Raw genomic sequence first — 26,442 nt, 5'->3', positions numbered from 1 at the left:
CCTTCCTTTTCTTCCTTCCCTTTTTTCCTCTCCCTTCCTTCCTTTTCTTTCTTCCTTCCCTTCCTTTCTTTCTTTCTTTCTTTCTTTCTTTCTTTCTTTCTTTCTTTCTTTCTTTCTTTCTTTCTTTCTTTCTTTCTTTCTTTCTTTCTTTCTTTCTCTCCTCCTCCTCTTTCTCTCCTTTTTTTCCTTTGGGCCAACCAGGTGGTGCTCAGGGCTTACTCCTGGTTCTGCACTCAAGGATTACTCCAGGGACCATATGCAGTCCTCGGGACTGAACCAGAGTTCTTGGTCAAGCACCTTAACCTCTAGAGGATCTGGCAGTTTATTAACACCTTCCTCCTGCCACCTGCACTAGAGGCTTTGCTTCAGCTATTGCTTCCTCCTAGAAATTCTACCTGAGGTTTACCTCCACCAGATCAAGCCCTCTGTTCCTCTACGCATCTTCTGCTCTCCTGCTCACAGCTGTCTTGCAGACCTGTTTGTGACCCTTGAACCCTGCTGTGCCCCCAGAGCCATCAGCCTCAGGAAGACAGGAAAAGCTCCATTTCTGCTCCCAGAACACAGTGCCAGGCTGCTCTGCCAATGCTTCAGAAGTGAATGGGTGGATGTGCCCCAGGATGACACTTGGCCATGCTTTTTTTTTTGAGGGGCCACACGTGGTGGTGCCCAGCAATTACTCCTGGCTGTGCCAGGGGACCATATGGGATGCCGGGGATTGAACCTGTGCTGGCCTTATGCAAGGGAAGTGCCATCCAGGCTGTCCAGTCTGCAAGTCTTGCTCCCGCCCCTTAGGAGGAAAGCCTGGAGGGTGGGAACTGGAGGAGATCCGGCCCTGGGGTGGGAGTTCCCGCCTTGCGCACACCTATATGCTGAGCTCCAATCCCTGGGGACATGCCTCCACGGGGCACTGGCCTGGCAGTGCCACTGTCTGGGATCCCTGGCACCACAAGGGACTTCCAGCTGCACGCAGGCAGGTATGTGTGAGCACCCCAAAAAAGGACTGCGGTCCTGGGGAGCACCAGAAATGCAGCTTGTGCACTTCAAATAAGGAGTGAGCCCTGATGCACGTAAGCACCATGTGTAAAGGGGGGTGAGCCTTGGAGCGGCCCACAGCTGTGTGGGAGCACCACCACATCATGTGTGGGAGCACCGCAGGCCAACATGAAATGCAACATCAGCCAAAGATCAGCCCCACCTCTGACTACAGGGGTGACTTAGAAGCCTCAGTTTCCTTCTCTGTAAATTGGGACAGAGTTAAGTGATGATGTACATACAGAGCTGAAAGGCGTGCAGGATACCTGCTGAATACAGAGGAATTATTACCACGGGATGGAGAAGGCAGGCCCAGGTAAGGGTGTTGGCCTCTGCAGTCTGAAAGATTTGGTGGTGCCGGGAGCAGATGAGTGCCAGGGGCTGCCAGGTCGGCACCGAGGTGCAGGCTCTTGGGTGAGGGACAGGTGGAGGCATCAGGAAAATATGAGACTTTATTTGTTACACCGACAACAGCTCTGATGGGGCTGGTGACTATTGTTTGGACCGGGAGGGTCTCACGTGGGAACCACAGTTCGTACTGCCCCCCAACAGTGGAGACAGGAGAGATGGGGCCAGGCGGATGCACTTGGGGCACAAGTGTGCGGACTGCCAACCTCAGGGATGTAGGGAGGGATGGCGATGGTGTCTGCAGACGGGCCCAGGAGGCTCAGTGGCAGGGATGCAGTGTCCAGGGTGTCGGCCGGGGGCCTGTACTACCTCATGGGCCCAGTAGGGGGCGGCCAGGGCTGCTCGGCCAGCTCCTGCTCCAGCTGCTTGAATCTCTTCTTGGAGACCCGCTTGGGCCGGAGCCACTGCAGGCAGGTGGGGAGGCACTGGTCCAGCACACTCTCCACCATGAAGGCCCCCACGAAGTTCAAGGCGACGAGGCCCAGCAGCAGCAGCTTGAAGCGGGTGTCCGCGATGGGCTTGAGTGTCAGCGGCCCCTGCAGGAGGCCGGGGGCCAGGAGGAGGCCCACCAGAATAGAGGCCAAGAGCGCCAGGACCACCAGGAAGGACACTGCGGGGAACAGGGGTGTGAGGGGTCTATCAGTTGGGGAGCACTGCCCCCAGCCTGGAGATCCCCACTTCTCTCCCACCTTCCTCCCTCTCTGCCCTGCTTCCCCCCTGCCCCCCCACGCAGGAGCCGGCACCCCCACCGCGGGCTGGCACCGTTGGTGTAGAGCGGCTGGCGGAAGGGCGCGCCCTTGGACATGGCCACGGCCAGGATGAGGTACTGGAAACTGGACAGCGAGAAGACCACCGTGTTCTCGTAGTTGGGCAGGTTGTCGGGAGCTGGTGCCGTCCTGTTCAGAGGCACGAACCTGGGCGGTGCAGGGAGCTGGTGTCAGGCAGCAGGTGTGGGGAAGACGGGGAGGGGGCGGGGGCTCCCGACTCACCAGGGCTGGGCCACCGTCAGGAAGTAGCCCCCCAGCTGCACGCCGGCCACCAGGGCCACCTGCAGCAGCAGGCTGCTGAGCACGGGCACGCTGAGCAGGGCCCCGGGGGGCCGCACCTGGCCCAGGGCCCGCGCCGGCCCTGTGCGGCTCATGAGCACTGCCACCGTGGTGGTGATGGCCAGGTCGATGGCTAGGAACTGCACGTCGCCCAGGTTGGTGTTGATCTGTGGGGAGGACAGAGGGGAGACTGAGGCTTGGCCCCAACTCAGGTTGGCCAGAGTCAATACTGGAGGCACCAGCAATTCCTTCGAGAAGTCTGGCGGGGAAGGAGGCTTCCATCCGCCAATCTAACAGGGTGGCCGCACCCCCTAACCATGAGGAGCCTTGAGTCTAGTGGATAGGGGCTGCACTGCCTTTAAGAAGTCCCTCTTGGGGGCTGGAGCAATAGCACAGTGGGTAGGGCGTTTGCCTTGCACGTGGCCGACCCAGGTTTGATTCCCAGCATCCCATATGGTCCCCTGAGCACTACCAGGAGAATTTCTGAGTGCATGAGCCAGGAGTAACCCCTGTGCATTGCCGGGTGTGACCCAAAAAAGATAATAATAATAATAATAATAATAATAAAATAAAAAATAAAAAGTCCCTCTTTCCCAGCAGTCATGACCAGGAACCGCCTCCGGCACCAAGTAAGTTCATTCACCGGCCATGATCTAGAGACTCATAACTAAATCTTGAGAGAGATCAACAAGTTGCAGAGATGCTTTTGGCCCTACGCAAGGCTGAGTCATCCAGGGCACCCAGGAGATAGTGGGTGAGCTCAGCGCCCGCCCAAACAGATCCCCGGTAGCCGAAAACCTCCACTCTCCACAAGCACTGCCATGCTCCCAGCCACACTCTAGTGCTTGGATGAGCCTCCAGAAATTAATCTACTGAAAAACTCAGGTATGCAGGTTTTGAGACCAAAATCTCCAGGCTTTCATGGAGCTGGGGATGGGCCACCTCCCCTCATCTCTCTGTACTTCGGGAAGTCCCAGCAGTCAGGCCCACGCCCCAAAGCCGCCACCCAGTTAAAATTCCAGCTGTATCACCGTGTTGTGAACTTGGGACTTCCCGGAGCGTGTGGTTGCATTCATGGCCAAATGACATCTTTAACTCTACAACATTAATAAACCCGGAGGACCACACCAGATTGGATGAAATGTAATGCAGAAGGCAACCAATCTCTATTAACAAAATATGAACACCTAAGACTTAACCCTATTAACATCTTAATAATCTCCTACACAGGGATTTCATGATTCCACGGTGAGATGTAACAACCTTCACCACCTTTCTCCAAAGAAGCATTTTGATCATTCTTTTAGCAAATTATTTATAACATGCAATATAAAATAAATTATTGAGAGACTGCCCTGGGGGCAGGCTTAAGGGAGAGTTGGGAAAATTAAGATAATGGTGGCAGGAAGGTGCAAAGGTAGTAAGACTGGTGTTGGAATACTGGATGTCTGTAACAAATCACCATGAATAACTTCATAAGCCAGTGTTTATATAATGTGTAAGGGGAAAATGAAATTTAAAAAATAAATTAAAAAAAAAGTCCCTCTTAGATGCCAGAGCAATAGAGAGATGCCAGAGCACAGAGCCAGGAGTAAGTCCTGAGCACTGCTGGGTTCGGCCCCAAACCAAAATAAATAAATAATAAATAAATAAATAAAAATAAATAAAAAGCCTGGGGCTGGAATGATAGCACAGTCGGTAGGGTGTTTGCCTTGGACACGGTGGACCCGGGTTCGATTCCCAGCATCCAATATGGTCCCCCGAGCACCACCACGAGTAATTCCTGAGTGCATGAGCCAGGAGTAACCCCTGAGCATTACCAGGTGTGACCCAAAAAGAAAAAAAATTAAAAAATAATAAATAAATAAAAAGCCTGTCCTCCAGCCTGATGCTGGGAGGCCTAGCCTGCTGGGGGAGTGCCCCTACACCGGGCAGTGTGAGGGTCTGTATCGCTGGCCCCTTAGGTTACTGGTCACCACAGCCTTGGGCCTCGGGACACTCCGAGGTTTACGGGGAACACAAGGACAGACACGGGCACAGGATCCACACAGCCCCACGGTGTGGCCCACTTCCGTGAACGGGGGTGGGAGGTGAAGGTGGTGTCGGGACCGTGAGGCTGGGGGGAGAGGGGCAGCAGCCTGGGGCCCCCTCAACCTCCCCTGTGGACACAGAGCTCCCTCCCGGGACCCACCCGGGCTGAAAGAGGGGCCCGGAGCAGTGGCTCCAGATCCTGCTGTCACCAGGTCCCGCTCAGGCCCCGCACCCCAGGCTCTGACCCCCCCCCCCCATGGGCTATGCAGCACGGAGCTTGCCCGGGGCAGCGAGGGGCTCACCGTGTAGAGCAGCAGGACAGAGATGAACTGCGTCAGGCTGTACAGGGCCATATACTTGAAGACGCTGAAGGACGTGTCCAGGGAGCAGCGGCCTTCCCTGGGGGCGGGGGGGGTGGGGCGTCAGGGGCCACCACGCCACGCTGAGCCAGCGGTGCCCGCAGCCCCGGGGGCGGGGGAGGGGGGGGCTGCCGCCTCACCTGATGACCATGGGCACGCACTCAATGCTGTCCATGCTCGAGGTGAAGGGGGAGACCACGGAGGCCTCGGCCTGCGACAGCGAGATGCCCACGTCGGCCGCCTTCAGGGCCCCGCAGTCGTTGGCGCCGTCGCCGCACATGCCCACGCAGTACCTGGCACACGGGAGGGGGCGCAGCCCAGCTCACACACAGGCAGGCGCCGGGCCCGGGATGCGGGATGCGGCCCCATCCCCCCCACAGGCTGGCTGGCTGAGTCCAAGGGACGGCGGCAGGACGCTGACTGCCCGCCCCCAGGACGGGCTTGGTAACGTGAAGGGCCTGTCCACTGCCAGCGGGGCTGGGCGGGTGCTCTCTGAGGGGCCCTGCTGCCCGCTTGTACTCACTGAAGCTTCTGCAGCTCCTGCACCAGCTTCGTCTTCTGCTCTGGGGCCATGCGGGCAAAGACACAGCCCTGGACCAGGACCTGTGGGCAGTGGGGTGAGGCGGAGGACTGCAGGGATGAGGCAGGGGGTGGAGCAGGGGGAGGCGAGGGGCTCCCTACCTTGGGCAGCAGCCTGGGGAAGTGCTTCATGAGGACCTCAAATGTGGACCCGCTGAGCGCCAGGTGGCGGGGTCGGGGGTCCAGCTCCGGAGTATAACTTGAGGTCTGCTCAGGGTCCTGGGGTATACCGGGAAGCTCAGCTCAGCTCGGCGTGGGGCCCAGGGTGAGGTGACACAGGTGGGCCCCTGGGGCAGTGGCACGTGTGGCGGGCACGCTGGGTCACACTCACCATGGCCCCGTTCACAGCGGCCGTGAGGTCATCGGGCAGGAGCTCCAGAGAGGCCGGCTGGCCTGGAGCCGGGGGGCGGGCATGGAGGATGACCAGTTGCTCCTGGGGCCCCACCATGCCACAGCTCCGTGCCACGGTGACCGCTGTCTGCAGGTTATCCCCTGGGGAGGGGGAGGAGTCAAGGTCAGGGTTCAGAGGTCACCGGCCCCTGCAGAAAGGGGAACTAAGCGGGGTAGGACCTCACTCTGGCGAAGCAGCACCTGTCTGAAGCCCAGTTCCCTGGCCTGTGGCAGGGTCTTAGGAGACACACAGGGCTGGAGCCCACTGGCTCCTGAGGGAGTGCGAAGGGGTTCTGCTGGAACGTGTGTGTGTGTGTGTGAGAGGTGCATGGGGAACCCGCTGACTGAGCCTGGCACCCCATTGGTGTTTTCCTTTTTATGGTTTTCCAGCCATGCTCAGAGGTTACACCTGGCTCTGCACTCAGGAATTATCCCCGGGGGTGCTCAGGGAACCATATGGGATGCTGGGGATTGAACCCGGGTCGGTTGCATGCAAGGCTACCCACTGTTATCTTGCTCCGGCCTGAGAATCTCTTTTCCTATTCCATGAGATTGTCACAAACTCTGAGGTGCTGAAACCACCCCATCTCCCCCACATTTCTCAGAGGTGTAAACTGAACTAGCCTACTTCTCCCTTTGGGAGAACCTGGCAAGCTGCCGAGAGTTTCCTGCCCACATGGGAGAGCCTCACAAACTCCCTGGGGCATATTCATATGCCAAAACCAGTAACAATGCTGGGTCTCATTCCCCTGACCTCCAATGCGGCACCATTGGAAAAGACAAGTAAAGAGAGGCTGCTAAAATCTCAGGGCTGGACAAATTTGAGACGTTACTGAGACCACTCGAGAAATTAGATGATCAACGGGATGATGATGATGATGATGATGATGATGATGATGATGATGATGGAAACTGAACTTGGGGAGGCCAAGGCCACGAGCCCTGGGTTTTAGCAAAGCCATTCCTGGGAGTCTCACTTTCCTCTTGGGGCAATGGGAGCGGCTGGGGGAAAAGCACCCTGGAAAAAGCCCACGAAATGCCTGGACAGGACCGGACTGGAAGCGGGGCCAGGAGGCGCTGTGGAGGGCACCTGTGGCCATGATGGTGCGGATGCGCGTGCTCCGCAGGGCCCGGATCACGGGGGTGGTCTGTGGCTTCAGCAGGTTCCGCATGACCAGCAGCCCCAGCAGACTCAGGTCCTGCTCCACGCTGTCCCTACAACGCCACAGACCCGGATCAGAGTCTCTCCCCCGAGGCTTTCTGCCCGGCCTGGGTGGGAGGCTCCAGCCCCGGGGGCCCGAGGGAGGGGCCAGGCCCACCTGGTGAGTGGCTGAGCGGCTTCCAGGGTGGGGGCAATGGGCAGAGGCTTGCCCGCCAGGGCCACGACACGGTAGCCAGCAGCTGTGTAGTTCTGCAGTGTCTGGGCGAAGTGGGTGGGCACTGCCAGGGAGAGTCACATCACAGGACAGAAGACTGGGTGCCAACTCACCCTCCCCCATGCTGGGCACCCCCCGTGAGCCTTCCCCCATTCTGGGTACCTCCCCTTGGCACCCCCCAGGCGAGGCACCCCCTTGGCCCCCCTTCTGATGGGCACTTCCCTTGGCCCTCCCCACCCCCACACCCCCTGGCCCTTGCTGGATCCACAGACTTGTCCTGCTCCTCTCACCTGTCTCGGGGTGGCAGAGGCCGGCCACCAGCTCGGGGGAGCCCTTGACGTAGGCCTCTGGGTGGGTGGCCCCCGGCCACGCTACCACCACGTTCATACGCTGCAGGACCGACGAGAAGGGGAAGCGGCCCAGGATGCTGATGGGCACCACGGGCTCCTCCTGCGGGGCCGAGAGGTGGCTGAGGGGCTGGCCCCCCGCCCCCCCGAGCCCTCTGGCCGCACCCCTCCCTCTCCTCGGCTCACCATTCCCTGCGCCCGGGGCTCCTGATGTGGGGGTCTCATCACGGCCAAGACCTGGGTGCCAAACTCCGAGTCTGCAGCTGGCCCCTCCTCCAGGAGCTGCGGGCAGGCAGAGAAGCCCTCTGAGCACGGGCTGCGGACTGGGGCCAGGACGGCCAACCCTCGCCCCATCCCCCCCACCGGGGCAGCAACTAGGCCCCCGCTCCCCGATCACAGGAGATAGGACCAGCAGCGTCAAGAGTGTGGCCTTGGCTGTCAGCCCCCACAGGGGCGGGGTGACAGCCGGGGACGGCTCCTTCCCGCTACCCCCGTTTCCTCCCTTGGCAGGTTCTGAGCTGCGTCCTGGGGCCCCAGGCATTGCGCGGGCACGGGGCTGGTGGTCAGCACGCGGCCAAGGCCATTTTTGTCACTGATGGGGACCGAGGGGGCACATCACAGAGCCCACCCAGAGTGCCAAGGTGGGCAGAGCTGCGGCAGGGGCGGCCCTGCTCCGCCTCCTCACCCAGCCAGTCGATTCCACCATCTTGAGGTCCATGGGGTCGCCCACTGCGCCGTCCTGAAGCCGGCTGAGGGCATGGCAGGTGGCCAGTGCTCGCAGCAGGGGTCCCATGGGGAGGCGGCGGGGCTCGGGGACCAGCGGCAGGAAGGCGCGGTCCTTCAGCGGTACTACCCCCATCACGTCCAGGCCGTCCTCTGTGAGCGTGCCGGTCTGCGGGGGGCGAGGGTGGGGCTGGCCAGGGAGTCCTACTCGAGCTGCACCCACGTCAGTCATGGGGTGGGGGCTCCCAGCCCTCTGCCGGGGTCACCCCCTCCCCATCCTTCCTGTTCCTTTGGCTGGCACCACTTCCCGTGGGGTCCTTAACACCCGGGCCAGCAGGCTGGTGCGGGGCACTCCGGCCCACTCCCCTGGCCCACCACATGCTCAGCAGTGTGAGGCGAGGGGCCGGGGGTCGCCGCCCGCTGTGTGTGTGGGGAGCGCACTTCCCATGTGCCTCTGACCACCAGTTCCACAGTGGCTCCCGGGCTCGGATTCTGATCCTGCCCCTGTCCCTGTCCCCGTCTGAACACTGTGGGGCTAGAGAGGGGGCTCAGTGGCGAGTGTGTGCTACGTACGCAGGAGGCCCTAGTTCGATTCTCAGTACTACATGGTCCCCCCCACCCAGCATGGTCCCCGGACGCAATCCCCCAGCAGGCCTGGGAGTAGCCCCCAAGCACGGTGAGGCTGTGGCCCCAGAACAAACAAACAAGAATTGAAAACGCTCCAAGGCCACATCGTCCAGCTCCCCAGAGGCGTGCCCGGTCAGACTCCGCCCTCCTGAGACCCCCTCCTCCATGAGCTCCTGAGGGGCCTGCTCAGAGCTGCCCCCCTCAAATTCCCCTCTCAGGGAATGACCCCATCCCACCCCTCACATAGCCCCCTGGTTCCAGTCCTTAACGCCTGTCCCCACCCTCGGCGGCATGGCCCCCAGCTCTCATTCGGGAGGGGAGGAGGAGGATGAATACCGGTGTGGGGATCCCATCCCTGCCTGGAGGTATGGGGGGGGTCCCTGCTGGCTCTCCAGTCCCCAACAGACCCCTTTCTGGGTCCCCAACAAATGAAGAAACATTCTGGGCCATCACCCCTGCCACTGCAAGGGTTCCCAAGTGTCCCCGCCCGGCACGGATCTCTAGCAGGATCCTGGACCATGGGGTCGAAGGGCAGGGGCAGGTGGGTGTGTCCTGGTGTCTGCCCAGGATGCTGTGCCCTGCCCTGTGGCCCCGGCGCTCACCTTGTCGAAACACACCAGCTGCAGCTTGGCGCCCAGGTTGATGCGCAGCGGGTGGAGGCAGAAGATGCCCTGGCGCTTGAGCCGGCCCTGGGCGTAGAGCGTGCACACCGTCATGGCGGCCGGCAGCGCGGGTGGCACCACCACCGTCACCAAGTCCAGGGCCCGGATCACGATCTCGCTCACAGGCACCTAGAGGAGGGGTCGAGCGTGTCCAGCGCCGGGCCGGGAAGGGTCCCGGGAAGGGTGCCCCCGGCCCCCCGCCAAAGCCTACCCGGTTGCGGTGCAGGATGAAGATGCTGTAGATGGTGCCGAGGAGAGCTGGGGAGACAGCGTGGGGCTCAGTGGCAGCTGGGCCCGGGAGCACTGCAGCAGCCAAGGAGGGGCACCGGGGGGCACTCACCCAGCACAGAGAGGGCAGCCACGAACTTCATGCTGTGTTTGTAGAACTTGAAGTTGACCGGCCGGGGGTGCAGGATGGAGCTCACCAGGCCCCCTTTGACCGTGCAGAACCCTGAGAGAGGCAGGAAAGCAAGGCAGGGTCCATGAAGGTCAAGGACGGCTGCCCTCGTGGGGTCTCAGAGTGCGGCCAGCCGGCTCTGGCCCAGGGCCCTCTGCAGGCCAGGAAGTGAGGGCAGTGTCTACGGAGTAGGGATTGCATTTCACGCAGAGCTGGGGCTCGGGCTGAGAAGGTCACCTCTGGCGACTCTGACACTGGGTCCCCTCCCGGTGCAGCCAGAGGCACCCAGCTGTGGCGTGGCTGCTCCAATCCCCTGAAGCCCGCCCGAGTGGGCAGGGCAGGACAGGGCTGGGCCCACCTTGCCCCCATGCCCCCGCGGCCACCCTGATTCCTACCTGTGCGGGTGACCACCGCGAGCACGCGGGGGCCCGTGAAGGCGCGGGCCTGCAGGACGACCGTCCCGCAGAAGAGCGAGTGGCGTCGGTGGGCGTCTGGGCAGTAGGGGATTGGTGCCTGCGGCAGGGCTGTCTTCAGCACGGGGACACTCTCCCCTGAAAGGGAGGCGGCGTGAGCCCACCGGGGCCCTCTGCCCACCGGACCCACCCGCCCAGGGCGCAGGACTCCTGGTCTCTTTTTCCCAGAGAGGGACCCTGAGGCTCAGAGAGGGCGAAAGGCAAGGGGAGTGTTTCAGCCAGGCCAGGCAGCACCCGGGCATGGGGGCGGGACACGTCCTCCTGCTGGAGCTGCTTGTTTAGATTTGGGGGCTACTCCCAGGGATGCTCGGGGGTTACTCCTGGCTCTGTGCTCAAGGAAGGATCACTTCTGGTGGGGCGTGGGGCACCGTATGTGTTGCCAGGGATTGAACCTGGGCTGACTATGTCACGGCAAGTGCCCTCCCCGCTGGACCAGCTCTCTGGCCCCTTCTGTTGGGGCAGTTTCTTTGGTTTGTTCTTTCTTTTTTCTTTTTGGCTGTGCTCAGGGTTTACTCCTGGCTCTGAGCTCAAGGCTCACTCCTGGCAGATCCTGGGAGTGGCTTATATTCAAGCCAGTAAAGACAGTGACCTGTTCGGCTCTGTAAGGCCTGGCAGGCAAAGAGAGGCAACCTCGCAACGCTCAAGTAGGGGAGCATTTGTCCCCGCGTGGGTGAGGCCCTGGCTTGGATCCCCACAGCACACGGCCCCTAAGAGCTGGGAGTAGCCTCTGGAGCAATTTAAAATAATTTTTAAAAATGCTGGAGTGTGAGCTGGGGGAGAAGGCAGCTGGAATGGAGAAGGGATCACTTAGTCAATGATGGCTGGAGGGATCGTTCGGGATGGGAGATGCGTGCTGAAAAATAAAGGACCAACCGTGATAGCCTCTCAGTATCTGTGTTGCAAATCATAATGCCCCAAAGTAGAGTTTGGGGGAAACTGTCTGCCATAGAGGCAGGGGGAGGTGTGAAACGAGGCGGGGGGATTCTGGGGACACTGGTGGTGGAAAATGTGCACTGGTGGAGGAATGGGTGTTCTATCATTGTATGACTGAAAAATATGAAAGCTCTGTAACTGTATCTCACGGTGATTCAATACAAATTTTTTTGTATATATATTTTTTAATTTATTTTATTGAATCACCATGTGGAAAGTTACAAAGTTCTTAGGCTTATGTCTCAGGTATACAATGCTCAAACACCTGTCCCTTCACCAGTGCCCATATTCCACCACCAATAAAAACAAAAACAAAACAAAACAAAAAAACCCAGTATACATCCCACCCCTCACCCCGCAACCCCCCCCCCCCCGTGACTGGTAATTTCACTTCCTTTTCTCTTTACCTTGATTACATTCCATATTTCAACACAAAACTCACTATTGTTGTTGGAGTTTCAACACAGACTCACTATTTTTGTTGGAATTTATCCCCCAAGAATACAGCTCTATTGACAAGGAAATATTTGATAAGTTTTCCACTGATGAGAATGAAGAGATAAAAAGTCACGCAGCTGCTACTGCGGTTTACAATTTCTAATACAAAAATGTTTTTAAAAAAATTCAGAAAATGCTGGAGTGACAGTACAGTGAGTAGGGCACTGGCATGTGGCTGACATGGGTTGGATCCCCAGTACCCTAGATGGTCCCCTAATTCCTGTCAGGAGTGATCCCTGAGCACAGAGCCAGGAGCAAGCCCTGAGAATTGCTGAGTGTGGCCCCAAATCAAAACCAAAACCAAACTAAATAACAACAACAACAACAAAAAACCCCAAACCTCAGCAACCCTTTAGCGCATGTCGATGAAAATATTACTTTTGGCTTTGAGGCCACACCTGGTGATGCGCTACCCCCAATTTCGTGCTGGGGGTCGGTGCTCCAAGCAATACTTGGGGACCACTCATGTTGGGCTCAAATGCAGGGTCCACTGTGAGCTCAGCCCCAGGAGGAATCTTCATCGGCCCCAGGGGCTCAGATAGTTAGGAACCAGACCCGGGTCCACAGTTCACTATGGCCCCACTCAGGCTCCGGAAGCACTGAGTGAACCTGACCCAAGAGGAATCTGAGACTCAGAGCATGGAAGCCACATCCCCCAGGGGTGCGGGTCAGGGAGTGAAGCCAGGATGGTTCCTTGAAAACACAAGGCAGGGGGCTGGAGCGTTAGCACAGTGGGTAGGGTGTTTGCCTTGCACGCGGCTGACCCAGGTTCGATTCCCAGCATCCCACATGGTCCCCTGAGCACCGCCAGGAGTGATTCCTGAGTGTAGAGCCAGGAGTAACCCCTGAGCATCGCTGGGTGTGACCCCCCCCCAAAAAAAAAAGAAAAAAAAAACACAAGGCAAAGCAGAAATCTCAGCAGAGAGAGCATGCTCTGACCCAGGGCTGAGAGCATCGGGGGAGGGAGCATTGGTGGGGAGCTGGTGAGGGGGGCGTGGCCAGGGGAGCTAGGGCCCAGGGCTTGGGTGGGGGGAGGGGATGCAGGGCTAACCTGTCAGCGAGCTCTCGTTGACCATGCACTCGCCAGCCACCAGGGCGGCATCACAGGGCATCAGCCCGCCCTCCTGGGGCAACACCAGGCAGTCTCCGGGCACCAGCTGGCTGGAGTCCACCCATTCCTCCTCTGCGGGCAAGCAGAAGGCTGAGCATGGCCCATGGCGCCCTCCGGGGCCCTTCCGCACCCCCCCATAGCGCCCGGGCTCCTCACCTCCCCCCGGCCGGCACACACACACCCGCACAGACAGCTGGACCATGTCCCTCAGGGTCTGGCTTTGCTGTGGACAGGCAGAGATGGGGGCAGCAGGTGAGTGGAGGCCCCCCTGGAGGAGCCGTCTGCCCTGGTCCGCCCCGCCCACCGGGCGGCACCCACCTTCCTGGTCTTGTACAGCGACACGCAGATGGAGAGGGTGGAGATGAGGAAGATGCACAGGGCATACCAGTAGTAGTGGTCGGCCAGCCACAGCCCGATGCTAAAGGCCTGGAACCCGTAGTAGGGGTTCAGTGCCTGGGGGAGAGAAGGAGGGAGGCAGCCTCAGGGCACGGGCCCCCTGGAGCAGCCGAGCCACTGGCCTGGGGGCGGTGAGGCAGCTGCCCGAGGACTGAAGTTAGGCTTTGCTCCCGGCCAGTGCTCGGAGCAGCCACCCCCTGAGGCCCGGCTTCTCCGCTCTCAAGCCCCAGATGTCGGGGAAGACAGGGGCCCTCCCCGCTTCTCTACCAGCACCGTCCACTCCCGGGTACTTCCGCCACCAGATCCACTCTACCCATGAGGAAACCGAGGCACAAAAGGGTTAGGCCGCTCGTTTAAATGATTTTTTTGGTTTTTTTTTTTTTTTTTTTTTGCTTTTGAGGTCACATCTGATGATGCACAGGGGTTACTCCTGGCTCTGCACTCAAGAATTACTCCTGACAGTGCTCAGGGGACCATATGGGATGCTGGGCATCGAACCCGGGTCAGCCGTGTGCAAGGCAAACGCTCTACCTGCTGTGCTATCGCTCCAGCCCTAAGGCCGCTCGTTTAAGAGCTACTTTACTCCCAGTGGCTGAGGGGGTCCACATGAGGCCAGACCCAAGATGCTTCCTTCATTTCTCAGAGGGTTGGAAGGATGCCCTTCCCGGGGTGCCAGCCCCTTCGGTCCTTGAGTGACCCTAAAGCTCAGGTTCCTCCTGAGTGAGTGGGCATCCCTAGTCCCTCTTCACGGGACTGCGGACAGATTAAAAATGGGCAGTGGGGGCCCCATAGAGACCCTCCCCACTCTGAAGTGTGGCTCTGAGAAGTGTGCTGTGCGGCTAGTCCCTGAACCCCTGCCCCCAGATGCAAGAGGGACAGGGTGTGAGGTCAGCTGCCTCCGTAAAGCGGGCAAGAGGCCACCCTACCTCGTCCACCAGCAGCTGGAGATAGGACTTGACGGGGATGCTGATGACGTTGGGGCCGTAGACGGCCTTCCTGTGACAGGAGAAGCAGGAGGCTCACGCTCCTCATGCTGGAGCCCGGCCGGACCCCTGAGCGCCAAGCCAGGGCCAGAGAGGAGGCTGCCTCCCTTCACAGCTGGGGAAACTGAGTCCCAGGCATGCAGGTGAGAGGAGTGACCAGCCCTGGGGTCGAGGGGGGCTCCCTGTGTCCAGGATCCTCTGTTCCAGCCACTCTCACCTCACATGCTGGTCCTGGAGGTTGAGGCCGGAGCGGGAGAGATGGACGTCCTCACACGTGCGGCCTTGGTCCAGCAGACTGGGGGGCAGGCGGGCAGGAGGGAGAGGGGGCGCCGTGAGGGGCACAGGCACAAACTCTGCACCCCCAGCCCAGGAGGGCCCCAAACCCGTTCCCCCAGGACAGGGAAGGGCAGAGGCTCCAGGCGCTCCTCTGGTGCAGAAGCATGATCTGAGGGGGGCCCGTGACTGCTCAGAGGGGCCTGTCTGCTCTCTGCACTGGGGGACAGTGAGGGCACTGCCCAGCAGAGCCTGGACAGGGTCTGGCTGCAGAGAGAGCAGCTCTCAGGCAATGCAGTCACGGAGGCCGCCGCCACCCGCTCGGGCCCATCTCTGCCCGACACCTGCCCTTACTGGGGGGCTCCCGGACCCCGTGAGTACACCCACTCCAGCAGAACAGACTGGGGTGGGGGGCGGGGGCCGAGGGCAGCCCAGAGCCTCTCCTGGGAGGGATGCACCCCCCGGTCCCTCACTCATGGCACAAGGGTACCCAGGACACAGGTTCTGAATTGGCTCCAAGAGATCCCCATGAGCACTGGGCACCCCTCCCCGGGCAGACTCACTGCCCCAGGCTTTCCGGAACCACGTTCCAGACAAAAGTCCCTGAGCTCGCACCCGGGTCTGAGGGGCCGCAGCTTAGGGCTGGAGGGATGAGGCACTGGGTCCATATGATCAAGCCTCAGCGGGTGGCCCAGCAGGGACGAGGCTTGGGACAGAAGGTCCTGACCTCGCGAAGGGTCTGAGTCACAGCCACCCTTGAGGCTGTCCACAGAATCGGTCGCCCGCCCAGTGCTCGGAGAGCCATCTGCCCTCACCCCCGCTGGGACCCCGCCTGCTGAGTAAACACTGCGGGGGTGGCCTGGGACGGCCCCCCACCTTCAAAACAAGGGGAGGAGGTGGAGGAGGGAGGATGCTCTCCACCCGGCGGTCCCCAGCCAAGAGCAGAGCCAAGGCCAGGCCCCTTCCGCCACCCCACGCCTGACCCGGCCCCACGGAGGCGTGCGGAAGCCTCCTTGGCTGTGGCCTACCTGACGTGGCAGAAGGCCTGCTGGGTCTCCAGCCAGATGTAGCGGCGGCCCTGGAAGACGTAGAAGCGCAACAACCGCTTCTGGGGGGAGAGGGGGCGGGAGAGACCGAGCTTCAGCACGGAGTGACCCAGGTGCAGGGTGTGTGTGTGTGTGTGTGTGTGTGTGCATGTGTGCGTGCGTGCCTGATGTGTGTGAATGTGTATGCCTGTGTGTGAATGTCTGTGTGTGGATGTGTGTGTGCATGTGTAGCATGTGTTTATATATGTATATGTGTAGGTGTAAATGTATGTCTGTGGGCATGTATGTATGTGTGTGCACATGTGTCTGTGTACATGTACACATGTGTCTGTGTGCGTATGTATGTGCATGCGTGTGCATGTATGTCTGCATGTATGTGTGGTGTGTGTTGGGGTTTTTAGCGTGACAGGAAGAGGCAGGGAAGGCTTGGGTGCACAGCTGGCCGGGAGCAGGTGGTTTTGTTTGTTTTCTGCTTTGCTTTTGGCCCACACTGGTGGAGCTCAGTAATCAGTCCTGGAGGCGTTAGGGAACAGGGACAGAGCCAGAGTGGGCTGTGGGCAAGGCAGTGCCCTACCTGCTGTTCTGTCTCTCTGGCCCCCTGGCTTTGTTTTCTGCTCCAGGGGGCCACACCTAGCAGTGCACAGGGGCTGCTCCTGATCCCGTGCCGGGGGTGGGAGGTTTGCTCCGGGACCGTGCAGTGCTGGGGATCAAACCTGGGTCTCCACACAGGAAGCCTTGCACTCAGTCCTTCGAGCCATCTCCCCGCTCACATGCCAGCATTCGGGGCAACGGAATCAGAACACAGAAGCACAACAGGAACATGCAGAGGGGCCTGCACAGGCCCCGAGGGGCAAGGCTGCCTCCAGGGCCCGCTGCCCACTCACCGCCTCTTCTCTCCCGTGGAGCTGGGCTGTGTCCTCCCACAAGCCCGAGGGCACGGCACCCACCGCGGCCTGGCTCCGGCCATCCTCTACCGCTGTGGCCTGCAGCGGCTGCTCCAGGCTGGAGAGGAACGCGGCAGCTCTCCATCCCGGGGTCTCCCGCCATCACACCCCAGGGGTGGCACCGGTGGGGGGGGGCTGGGGGGAGGAGGGGCGGCCTCACCTGTCCTCGCTGACGGCCTCGGTCTGCACCCGGACGGTATAGAGCCGCCACGCACTATCCTGGAACATGAGGGACAGGCTCAGGCCGGAAGTGCCCGCCCGCCCCGCGTGCCCCCTGCTGAAGGAGGCTGGGGTGTGGGGCAGAGACCACTCTCAGGTGCCGCCCAACTGCCCCTCCTGCCTGCGGCTGGGATGGGAGAGCCACGGCAGGTCTGGCGCGGACGAGCCCTGTCAGGGCTTACAGGAGATCAGCAGCCAAGCAAGTGCCGCCCCCGGCCCCCACCCCTTACCCTGGCCCCACTCACCTCTTTGTCTTTTGTTTCGATGATGAGCGTCTCGGCGCTGGCCAGACTGCACGGCTGGAGTCGCAGCCGCACCCCCCAAGCCGGCTTCCAGCGGAAGAGCAGCAAAGGGATCCCTGCCAGCAGCCAGACCACAAGGTGATAGCCGAGGAGCCGCCACGGGCTGCTAGAGTAGCCTCTGAGCCTCTGCCGGGGCGGACAGGGCCACGGTGGGGCGGGCTGTCTGCGCGGGCGGCGGGGGCGGGTCCGCCTCGGCCGTTCCCAACCCCACCTACCACGGATGAAACTGAGGAGCTGAGGGCCTCGAGAGAAGGCTCGATGGTCAGGGTCCCATAACCAGGGGCCGTGCTGCCCACAAGAGGGCTGTTGTCTGCGGGCGGGAAGGAGAAAGGGCGTCTGCGGGAGGCGTCTCCCGCTCCACGTCCCTCCTGAAGCCACCTCCACACCGGCTCCTGCGTCCCACTGCCGGGCTCCACTCGCAGCTGCTGGGCCCGGCGACCGAGCGGTGGGAGCCCAGAAATGGGGGGTGGTGGGGGCGGGCACCCAGGCTTCCCCGGCTCAGCCCTGCCTGCAGCGGTCAGTCTCTGGGAGCTCCGTGCCCCTCAATCCCATCCGGGCCCCACTCCAAGGGCAGCGACCAGACCTGCTGGGAGGAGGGGCTGAGTCTAGACTGACCAGATGCCCAGCCTGGGGCCAGGCAAAGGGCTGGCACATGCGTGAGTTTGAACCCCAGCATCGTACGGTGCTCCTTGAGCACTGCCTGGTTTGGCTGGTGCCTTCCCCGGTCGGGCCTGAACCGCTGGGCCAAGCGTCACCAAGAGTGTGCCTGGGCTCCTGCCAACGTCAGCTGGGTGGGGTCCCTGTGGAATAAACGTCCAGGGTGGTGCCAGGGAGATAATACAGTGGGTAGGAAGCCTGCCTTGCATGTGGCTGGCCTGGGCTCAGTCCTCAACACCCCTATATGATCCCCTCAGCTGTGCCAGGAGTGATTCCCTGAGCACGGAGCCAGGAATAAGCCCTGAGCACTGCCAGGTGTGGCCTGCAACAAAAGAAAAAAAATGTCCAGGGTGCAGAATGTTGATGATCTCTTTGAAGAAGAAAACAAAGCTCAGAGAAGTTCATTAACTTGTCCAAAACCACACAGCAAGTACCCAGTAGTGTCAGAATGCTCGTCTAGGAGGCTGACACCAGAGTGGACTTTCACTTTTCTTTTGTTGTTGTTTTTTGGCCATACCAAAAAAGAGTTAGTGCTCAGTCCCCTGGACTGAGTTGGTCAGTCCCCTGGACAGGCTCAAGGGACCATATGGTGCACAGGGGATCGAATGGCTGTGCAAGGCAAGTGCCCTGCCCACTGTCCTGTCTCTGGACACGCGTAGGCATTCACCCTTTTGTTTGTTTTTGTTTTGGGGCCACACCTGGCAATGCTCGGGGCTTACTCCTGGCTCTGCACTCAGGAATCACTTCCGGTGGGGCTTGGGGTCCGTATGAGCTGCCAGAGATCAAACCTAGGTTGGCCATGTGCAAGGTGAGCACCGTCCCCACTATACAGTCGCTCTAGCCTGGCTTTCACTTTTGGTAGGAGCCAGCAGTGTTGGGAGCAAGGGTCACTCCTGAAAACACTCAGCCACCCTCAGGGCTGTGATGGGGGAACAGACCAGGCACTGCTCCAGGGCGTTCTGCAGACTCAACAAGTGGCAAGCAGATGCCCTTTTCACAGATGAGGAAAGGGCTCAGAGAGGTGCAGAAAGCCGCCCAAGGGCCACACAGCCTATGAGTGGTGGGGCCTGACTTTTTTTTTTTTTTTTTTTGCTTTTTGGGTCACACCTGTTGATGCTCAGGGTTTACTCCTGGTTCTGCACTCAGGGATTCCTCCTGGTGGTGCTCGGGGGACCATATGGGATGCTGGGAATCGAACCCGGGTCGGCCGCGTGCAAGGCAAACGCCCTACCCGCTGTGCTATGGCTCCAGCCCCGGGGGGCCTCACTTTTAACCATGGTGTCACCCTCAAGATGTCCTCATCTTGCTCACAAATTATGTTTCCTGGCTTGACAAGCAGGTTGTGCTCTGGAAAGTAAGTGCCTTAGCGTCTCTGGGCTTCTACTCCCATGGAATAGTCCGGAAGCCGCTGCTGCTGTCACTGTCTGAAGGGTCTTCTGTGTGGACTGCAGGGGAGCAGGGCCAGCTTTCCTGCCAGCCAGGTCTCAGTCTCCCTCGACTTTCCCAACAGTGTCTGAAAAGTCCAGGCTGGGGGCTGGAGCGATAGCACAGTGGGTAGGGCGTGTGCCTTGAATGCAGCCGACCCGGGTTCGAGTCCCAGCATCCCATATGGTCCCCCAAGCATCACCAGGAGTAATTCCTGAGTGCATGAGCCAGGAGGAACCCCTGTGCATTGCCGGGTGTGACCCAAAAAGCAAAAAAAAAGAAGAAGAAAAAGAAAACCCAAGGGTGGAGGCTGGGCCACAGCTCTCTGTGGGCCCCCAAACACAGCACTACAGCTTGTCCACAGCGGGGGAGAAGTCTGCAGCATTGCACTGCAACCCCTCCCCAGCCCCCAACACACACACACACACACACACACACACACACACACACACACACACACACACCTCATGCGGATGTGACTTTATGCATCACAGCCCTGCAAGCTGACACAGCTTACAGCTGAGAAAACAGAGGCACTTCACCCCTGGATGGGTCCTGGGCCAGGACGGGCCTGTTTTACTCCGGTCCACTCTGCCCATCTCCTTCTCACCCACAGACACCACCGTGACATCTTCAGGTCCCTTGTCCTGCTCGGGGTGTGGTCACCAGGCCAAGGCTTGGGAATAAGTGGATGAGGAATGGATGGACTCATGTTCAGCTCTCGGGACTGGATGGAAGCGAGGGTCCACTCCCTGCCTTCCAGTGGCAGTGGGTCAGCCTGGAGGAAGGGCAGGGCCTCTCCCTGCAGGGCCCTGCCAGAGACCAGCCCGCACCACCCCTTCACCTGGGAACAAAGACGCTTCCTCTGGGAAGTTCTTCCTGTGTCTGTCACCCCACCTGACCCCAACCACCTCATCAGGGTCCGTTCCTAGGCAGCCTGAAGGGGACGCTTATGAAAGTCTCTGGAAAGCGGTAGCTGGGGGAATCCTATCTCCTGGCAGACTCAGGCGCCAGGCTCTCTCCTGCAGGGTGTCACCCACACACTCTGCTGTAGGGGTGCCAGGAGGTAGCTGAAGGGCTGGGCTCACAGGTTTGGCAAGTGAGAAGCCTGGGTTCTGGCCCTGGCACCACTCGGAGTCCCAAGCACCAAGCCTGGTGCCGGCGCTGAGCACTGCTGGGTGTGGCTCAGCAGGTCCCAGCAAAAGCCAAAACCAAACACTCGGTGTGTGTCTCTGGTCACCACTCACTCTCCCCGGGACGGCTCAGGAAGGCTCAGGCTGCTTCAGGAGCCCCTGCTCGGGGCAGCCAGGAAGGGGCAACCCAGGCAGACCGTCGGCATGGGAATCTCTCCCTGCTCCTCTGACAGCCCAGGCCTTCCCAGCGGCCCCTGGGCGGGAGGAGACTAGACTTGTCCAGAGCCCCGGGGGCAGTTCGAGGGAACCAGAGTCAAAACCATTTGGGAACCTCTTGTTTCCTGCGGAAGTCCTGGCTTCCTGCTGGGGACCTGACCACTGGCCAGGGCGCAAAGGGGCTTCCTCTGTGCTGTCCCCTGTGGTCGCTGCCTTCTTTTTTATGCCAGGCTGAGGATGGGGGACAACCCTGCAGGTCTACCTGACTCTAGATGTAGAGCCCAGAAGCCTTTTTTTTTTTTCCTTAGCACCCTGCCCCCAACCCCATCATCCTGAGTGCACTCTGGATTGGGGAGACGGGTTGGTGAGGGGGTAGATGTGGAGGGAGAGATCTAAGCTGAGGAGTGCCCAGCAGCTGAGAAGTTCCCTGCCCCCCCCCCCCCCCCCATGGCACAGAGGGCCTTCAGGATAGGAGGAAACTACCATCTGCATGGGTGGGACTAAAATGCAGACCCAGGCCAGAGCCATAGCAGAGAGCAGGATGCTTGCCTTACACACAGCTGAGATGGGTTTGATCCCGGCATCCCATATGGTCCCTTGAGCACCGCCAGGAGTAGCTCCTGAATGCAAAGCCAGGAGCAAGCCCTGGGCACAGATGGGTGTGACCCCCAAACACACAAAATATAAACGAAGACTCTGGAAGGCGTGGGCCTTGGGCTCTCCTGGCCCGGCTCGGGTAGGATGGAGAATGTGCATGGCCCTGGCAGCAATGTGGGTGGCGTGGCTGGCCCAGGATCCAGGCCACCTGGTTTCTGCAGTTCCATCATCCGCTCAGCCCCGAGGCCTGGGACGCAGGGCCCCAGCTGCCTTCCCAGACACCACGGGCCCAGCAGGGGGTCGAGTGGGGCGTCTCCCCGCGCATAGCCACGGCGCGTCCCCAATTAGCGTCTCGCACCAGCGCCCGCAGCTGCGTGAGACGGGCGCGGAGGCGCGCGGTGCCCGGCCGCGCTGCGCACCGTCCCGGGCTCGGGGGCACATCGGAGAACGACCCGATGGGGGGCTCAGATCCCCGCGACGTCTGGGTTGCTGGGGGTCTCTCCCCCCGGAGGTCGCGATCGGGGCCGGGGCCCCTCGGCAGGCGCCGTGACAGGTGGCCCGGGGACCGCGCGGCTCCCGGCGCACTCACCTGCGCTCATGTCGGCGCTTCGAGCTCATCGCCGAGGCCCGGGGTCGCGGTGCCCCGCCGCGGGGACGCAGGCGGCAGGCGGCAGGCGGCAGGCCAGAGGCGCGGGGCCCTGGACCGCGGGGCGGGGCGGCCCGGGGGCAGCGGCGGGACCCCGCAGCCGGCGCGCAGGGGACGGGGCTGCAGGCGGGCTCCGAGCGCCGCCACGCCCGGCCCACTGCGGCCCTACGTCCGCCCGCCGCGCCGCCCGGGCTGCTGGGAAGTGTAGTCCGAGCCGGTTTCTGCCAGTCCGCAGAGGCCAGGTTGCTCTGACCCACCCGCCGCAACCCGCCCCCGCTCACTGGCTCCCACAAGACACCGGACAACGCAGTACCCTCAAAAGCAGGATCCAATGACGCAACGGCCCCCGGTCTGGTATGACTCAGAGACAGAGACGCAGCAAACCTAAGTGACAAACACATAGACCCAGAGGGGCATGAAACACCGGTACACAACGAACCTCCAACACACACACACACACACACACACACACACACACACACACACGCTCACACACACACACACACACGCACACTCTGAGCGCAGCACAGAGATGACATTAACAACCCTTCAGGGCTGGAGAGATAGTGTGGTACCTAAGGTGTTTGCTTTGCGTGTGGCCACCCCGTTTCAATCCCTGATACTACATATAGTTATGTAATTTCCCCCCCACCCTAGCACTACCAGGGGTGCCCCTGAGCACCAAGATTGCCTCCTGACCCCCCACCCCCTACCCCATGCTTTAAGAAGTTCTTAGATTCATATGAAAAGAAAAAGCTTGTAAAGCACTAGGGGCAGTGCCTGGCTTTGCTGACAAACTGTCACCGGGAGGCAGCTCAGTGGGCCAGAGCGTGATTCTGCATGCAGGAGGCCCCGGCGCAATGCTCCTCACCACAGGGTCCCCTGAGCACCTCCAAGAGCGTCCCCGAAGCTGAGAGTCGCCCCTGAGTACCACCAGGTGTGGCCCCACACGAAAAACTGAAAACAAAACTCACTTTAGCATGGGGATGGGACTGGGCCTGATGCACAGGCATCTCTCCCAGGCCAGAGGAACTGCTCTCGCAGGGGCAGCGAGCACCGGGAAGCAGAGCCCACCTCCAGCTACACCCTGTCACGCGAAGGAGTCCCCTTGACGACGGCTGGGGGACCCGAGAAGGTGAAGCAGGGAAGGCTCAACACTGCCTGAAATGTAGCAAGGACTTGAGGCAAAGGGGCGAATCTGAGCAGGACTCGGTGGCCGGCAGAGTCAAAGATGCCATCCGCGTTGATGGGGTTTGAGCAGCTGGGGGAGAGTGAAGCCCTTCCACAGCCTGGGCCGGCCCCTGGGGTGGGGGGAGGGGCCAGTTTCCTTCTCATTCAGTTCAGGTGAGAGGACCTGGTCTATGCGGGTCCATGGACCATGTGACTTCTCAGAGCCCCTTCCTCCCCCCTGAGCCAAGGTGGGCCTGGTGGAAGCGGCAGGCACAGGTGGTGTGTGGTATGCCAAGGAGAGTCTGAAGTCATCACTGGCCTCCCCCTTCCTCTCTTTCTTTCTTTCTTTTTTTTTTTTTTTGGTTTTTGGGTCACACCTGGCAATGCACAGGGGTTACTCCTGGCTCTGCACTCAGGAATTACTCTTGGCGGTGCTCAGGGGACCATATGGGATGCTGGGATTTGAACCCGGGTCGGCCGTGTGCAAGGCAAATGCCCTACCCGCTATGCTATCACTCCAGCCCCTCCCCCTTCCTCCCTTTCATGTGAAGTGGTTGAGAGCCGAAACAAGTGAGAAGGCAGGTGGTTGGCTGAAGCCGCTTTCTTCCTCTGTCTATCTCTCTCTTCCTTCCTTCTTTTCTTGCCACACCCAGCAATTCTCAGGCTCCTGGCTCTGCATGCAGGAATTACTCCTGCTGGTGCTCAGGGGGCCATATGGGATGCCGGGGATCGAACCTGGGCCGGCCAAGTGTAAGGCAAGTGCCCTCCCCGCTGTACTATCGCTCCGGCCCTCATGAAGGCAGGTGCTTTCAGATCTGGGCGCTGCCCTAGAAGCTTCCCAAACCCCAGGGTGGGCCTTCGCCTTCCCATTGCCGACAACGCAGCTCCACGGTGGAGGCTCCATCCTCTGAACTATTCGGGAAGGAGCTGCACCTGCCACTTGGCCCCTTGCCTTGTGGGGGCAGGAGGCCAGGGCAAGCTCTTCCAAGCCACAGAGGAAGTGGGAGGCCCCGTCACCTGCCAGGGGTTACCTCTGGGGAAGTGGCTCTGACTGTGTGGTTGTCTGGGGCAGCTGAGGGCTGCTGGGCCCTGGACAAGCTTCCCACAGGGGCTGCTCTTCCCTGGAGGCGTATGAGGAGGTCAGACTGTGTCTGGTTCATGTGGCCAAAGGCATGAGATGTCACCAGTTTGGACCGGTTTATTCTAGATCACGGTCTTACTTCTTGATTTCTCTAGTTTCACTAGATTTTTTTTTTCTTTTGCAACAAAAGGGAATTTTTTCTTACCTAGTTTCAAGTCCCGTGACCAGATTTTTGGCTGTCTAGGCCCAGAAAGTAGGATTCAGCGATTTATCATGGTGTTTCCTAGGCAACAGGAAGGGGAAGAGAGAAGCCAGAGTGACAGTACAGTGGGTAGAGCATTTTCCTGGCAAGCGGCTGACCCAGGTTCGATTCCTGGCATCCCAGATGGTCCCCTGAGCACCAGTAGGAGTGATCCCTGGTGCAGAGCCAGGAGTAAGCCTGAGCACTGCTGGGTGTGATTCAAAAAAACAAAAACAAAAACAAAACAGAGAAGAAGAGGAAGAGAATGTGGGTGATAGCACAGGTGAGGGGCGAGCTGCCCTCCCCACCGCAGGGGATGTGAGATGAGCAATAATAAGCTCCAGCCTCTGCACAGAGGCCTCTAACTCTGTAACTGGGTATTGACGGCCCTCGCCGTCCCCACAGCCCCCACAGTTGCCTTCCACACTGAGGGTCTTCCCACAGAGACCTGTTGGTTGAATTTCTGAAGCATTTGTTCCATTGTGGGCTGCATGTGGAAACCTCATTTATTCTCTTTCTGGGGGTGTGACAAGGCTCTTCCTCAGGCCTCACATGTGTGAAGCATGTGCTCTTCACATGTGCTGTACTGCTACGTTGCTGCCCACGTTGCCCCTGATTTCCACACATGCAAGGCCTGTCTTCCACCAGAGCCACATCCCTGGCCCGCACATTTCACATCGGGCCACACCCAGCTGCACTCGGGTGGTACTTCTGGCTGTGGGCTCAGGCATCACTTCTGGTGGGCTCGGGGGACCATCTGGGTGCCAGATAGAAACCAGGTCTATCACACGCAAGGCACGTACCCTACCTGCTGTATCATCTCTCTGACTCCTTATTTAAGAGGGCGGACGGGCACACCTAACCGTGCTGGAGAACCAGGTCGTGCTGGGGATGGAACCCAGGGCTCCTGCAGGCAAACCAAGTGCTCAGTCAATTGAACTATCTCTCTGGCCCTTCATATTTGTGATTTTGTTGTTTTTGTTATTGTTGTTGGTATTCTGGGGCCTATCCTGGCTCTGTGCTCAGGGATCAGTGACCCCTCGCAGTGCTGGGAGACCATATGTGCTGTTGGAATTCAAACTTTCAAACTGGGAATGGCCTCATGCAAGGCAGAGACCATATTCATTCTTTTTTTCTGTTTTTTTTCTCTTTTGGATTTTTTTTTTTTTTGTGGATTCTTTTATATTTGTTTGTTTGTTTTTGGGTCATACCTGGTGATGCACAGGGGTTACTCCTGGGTCATGCACTCAGGAATTACTCCTGGCAGTGGTCCGGGGACCATATGGGATGCTGGGAATCGAACACGGGTCGGCCGCATGCAAGGCAAACGCCCTACCCACTCCGGGCCCCTATCTTTTGGATTCTTCCCACCAAAAGAGTGAGAGAGGAGAGGGAGAGAGGGAGAGAGGGAGAGAGAGGGAGGGAGGGAGAGAGAGAGAGAGAGAGAGAGAGAGAGAGAGAGAGAGAGAGAGAGAAAGAGAGAGAGAGAGAGAGAGAAGAAGGGGGAGAGGGAGGGAGAGAGACAGAGAGAGAGGGAGACAGGGAGGGAGAGACAGAGAGAGAGAGATGCTTTACCTGGAGAAACAAAACATTCCACAGTGTATCTTTTTTTCCTCTGGCTTTTTGGGTCATACCCAGTGATGCACAGGGGTTACTCGTGGCTCTGCACTCAAGAATCACTCCTGGCGGTGCTCAGGGGACCATATGGATTGCTGGGGATCGAACCCAGGTCAGCCACATGCAAGGCAAACGCCCTCCCTGCTGTACTACCACTCCAGCCGACCACAGCCTATCTTTAGTGAACAAAGGTATATCATCTGGACACAATTAGGGCAGAGAAGTAGCATAAAGCACAAAATAGCTTTTCTCTTCAGGACTGCAGATATATTTACTTATTTATTTTAATTTTATTTTGGGTAACAACCAATAGTGCTCAGGGTTTACCTTTGGCTGTGCTCAGGGACCATTCCTGGCAGACTCAGAGGATCATATGGGGTACTGGGAATTGAACCTGGGTCAGCCACAAGGCAAGCACCTTACGCTGTACTATCTCTCAGGCCCCAGGTCTGCAGTTAGAAAAGTCTGGCATGCAACCCAGTGAGAGATGAAACAAGTGCTAAA

At 59.6% G+C, this 26,442-nt stretch overlaps 1 protein-coding gene across 3 annotated transcripts; it reads right to left on the bottom strand.

The window, feature by feature from the left end:
* Nucleotides 1-1,466: 1,466 nt before the first annotated feature.
* Nucleotides 1,467-21,963, bottom strand: ATP13A2 (ATPase cation transporting 13A2). Of its 3 annotated transcripts, none has more exons than XM_004603663.2 (28): nucleotides 21,773-21,962; nucleotides 17,371-17,465; nucleotides 17,099-17,281; nucleotides 16,795-16,853; nucleotides 16,575-16,692; nucleotides 15,673-15,752; nucleotides 14,589-14,666; nucleotides 14,315-14,384; nucleotides 13,311-13,445; nucleotides 13,149-13,215; nucleotides 12,933-13,064; nucleotides 10,373-10,528; nucleotides 9,921-10,031; nucleotides 9,792-9,838; nucleotides 9,521-9,709; nucleotides 8,254-8,460; nucleotides 7,755-7,850; nucleotides 7,512-7,671; nucleotides 7,165-7,285; nucleotides 6,936-7,060; nucleotides 5,787-5,947; nucleotides 5,558-5,674; nucleotides 5,400-5,479; nucleotides 5,017-5,169; nucleotides 4,820-4,916; nucleotides 2,430-2,653; nucleotides 2,203-2,354; nucleotides 1,467-2,050 (listed from the first exon to the last, which is right to left on the bottom strand). In XM_004603663.2, the coding sequence occupies exons 1-28, from the start codon at nucleotides 21,780-21,782 to the stop codon at nucleotides 1,746-1,748; spliced, it is 3,528 nt and encodes a 1,175-aa protein (XP_004603720.2). In that variant the 5' UTR covers nucleotides 21,783-21,962; the 3' UTR covers nucleotides 1,467-1,745. The 3 variants fall into 3 exon arrangements, with proteins under 3 accessions (XP_004603720.2, XP_054995393.1, XP_054995391.1); XM_055139418.1 differs by lacking the exon at nucleotides 21,773-21,962 and adding an exon at nucleotides 17,771-17,846; XM_055139416.1 differs by having other exon boundaries at nucleotides 17,099-17,465; nucleotides 21,773-21,963.
* Nucleotides 21,964-26,442: the final 4,479 nt, after the last annotated feature.

Source organism: Sorex araneus, chromosome 5, assembly GCF_027595985.1.
Source record: "Sorex araneus isolate mSorAra2 chromosome 5, mSorAra2.pri, whole genome shotgun sequence".
Lineage (NCBI taxonomy): Eukaryota > Metazoa > Chordata > Mammalia > Eulipotyphla > Soricidae > Sorex > Sorex araneus.
The sequence above is the reverse complement of the archived record's forward strand: the minus strand, read 5'-3'. Positions and strand labels throughout refer to the sequence as shown.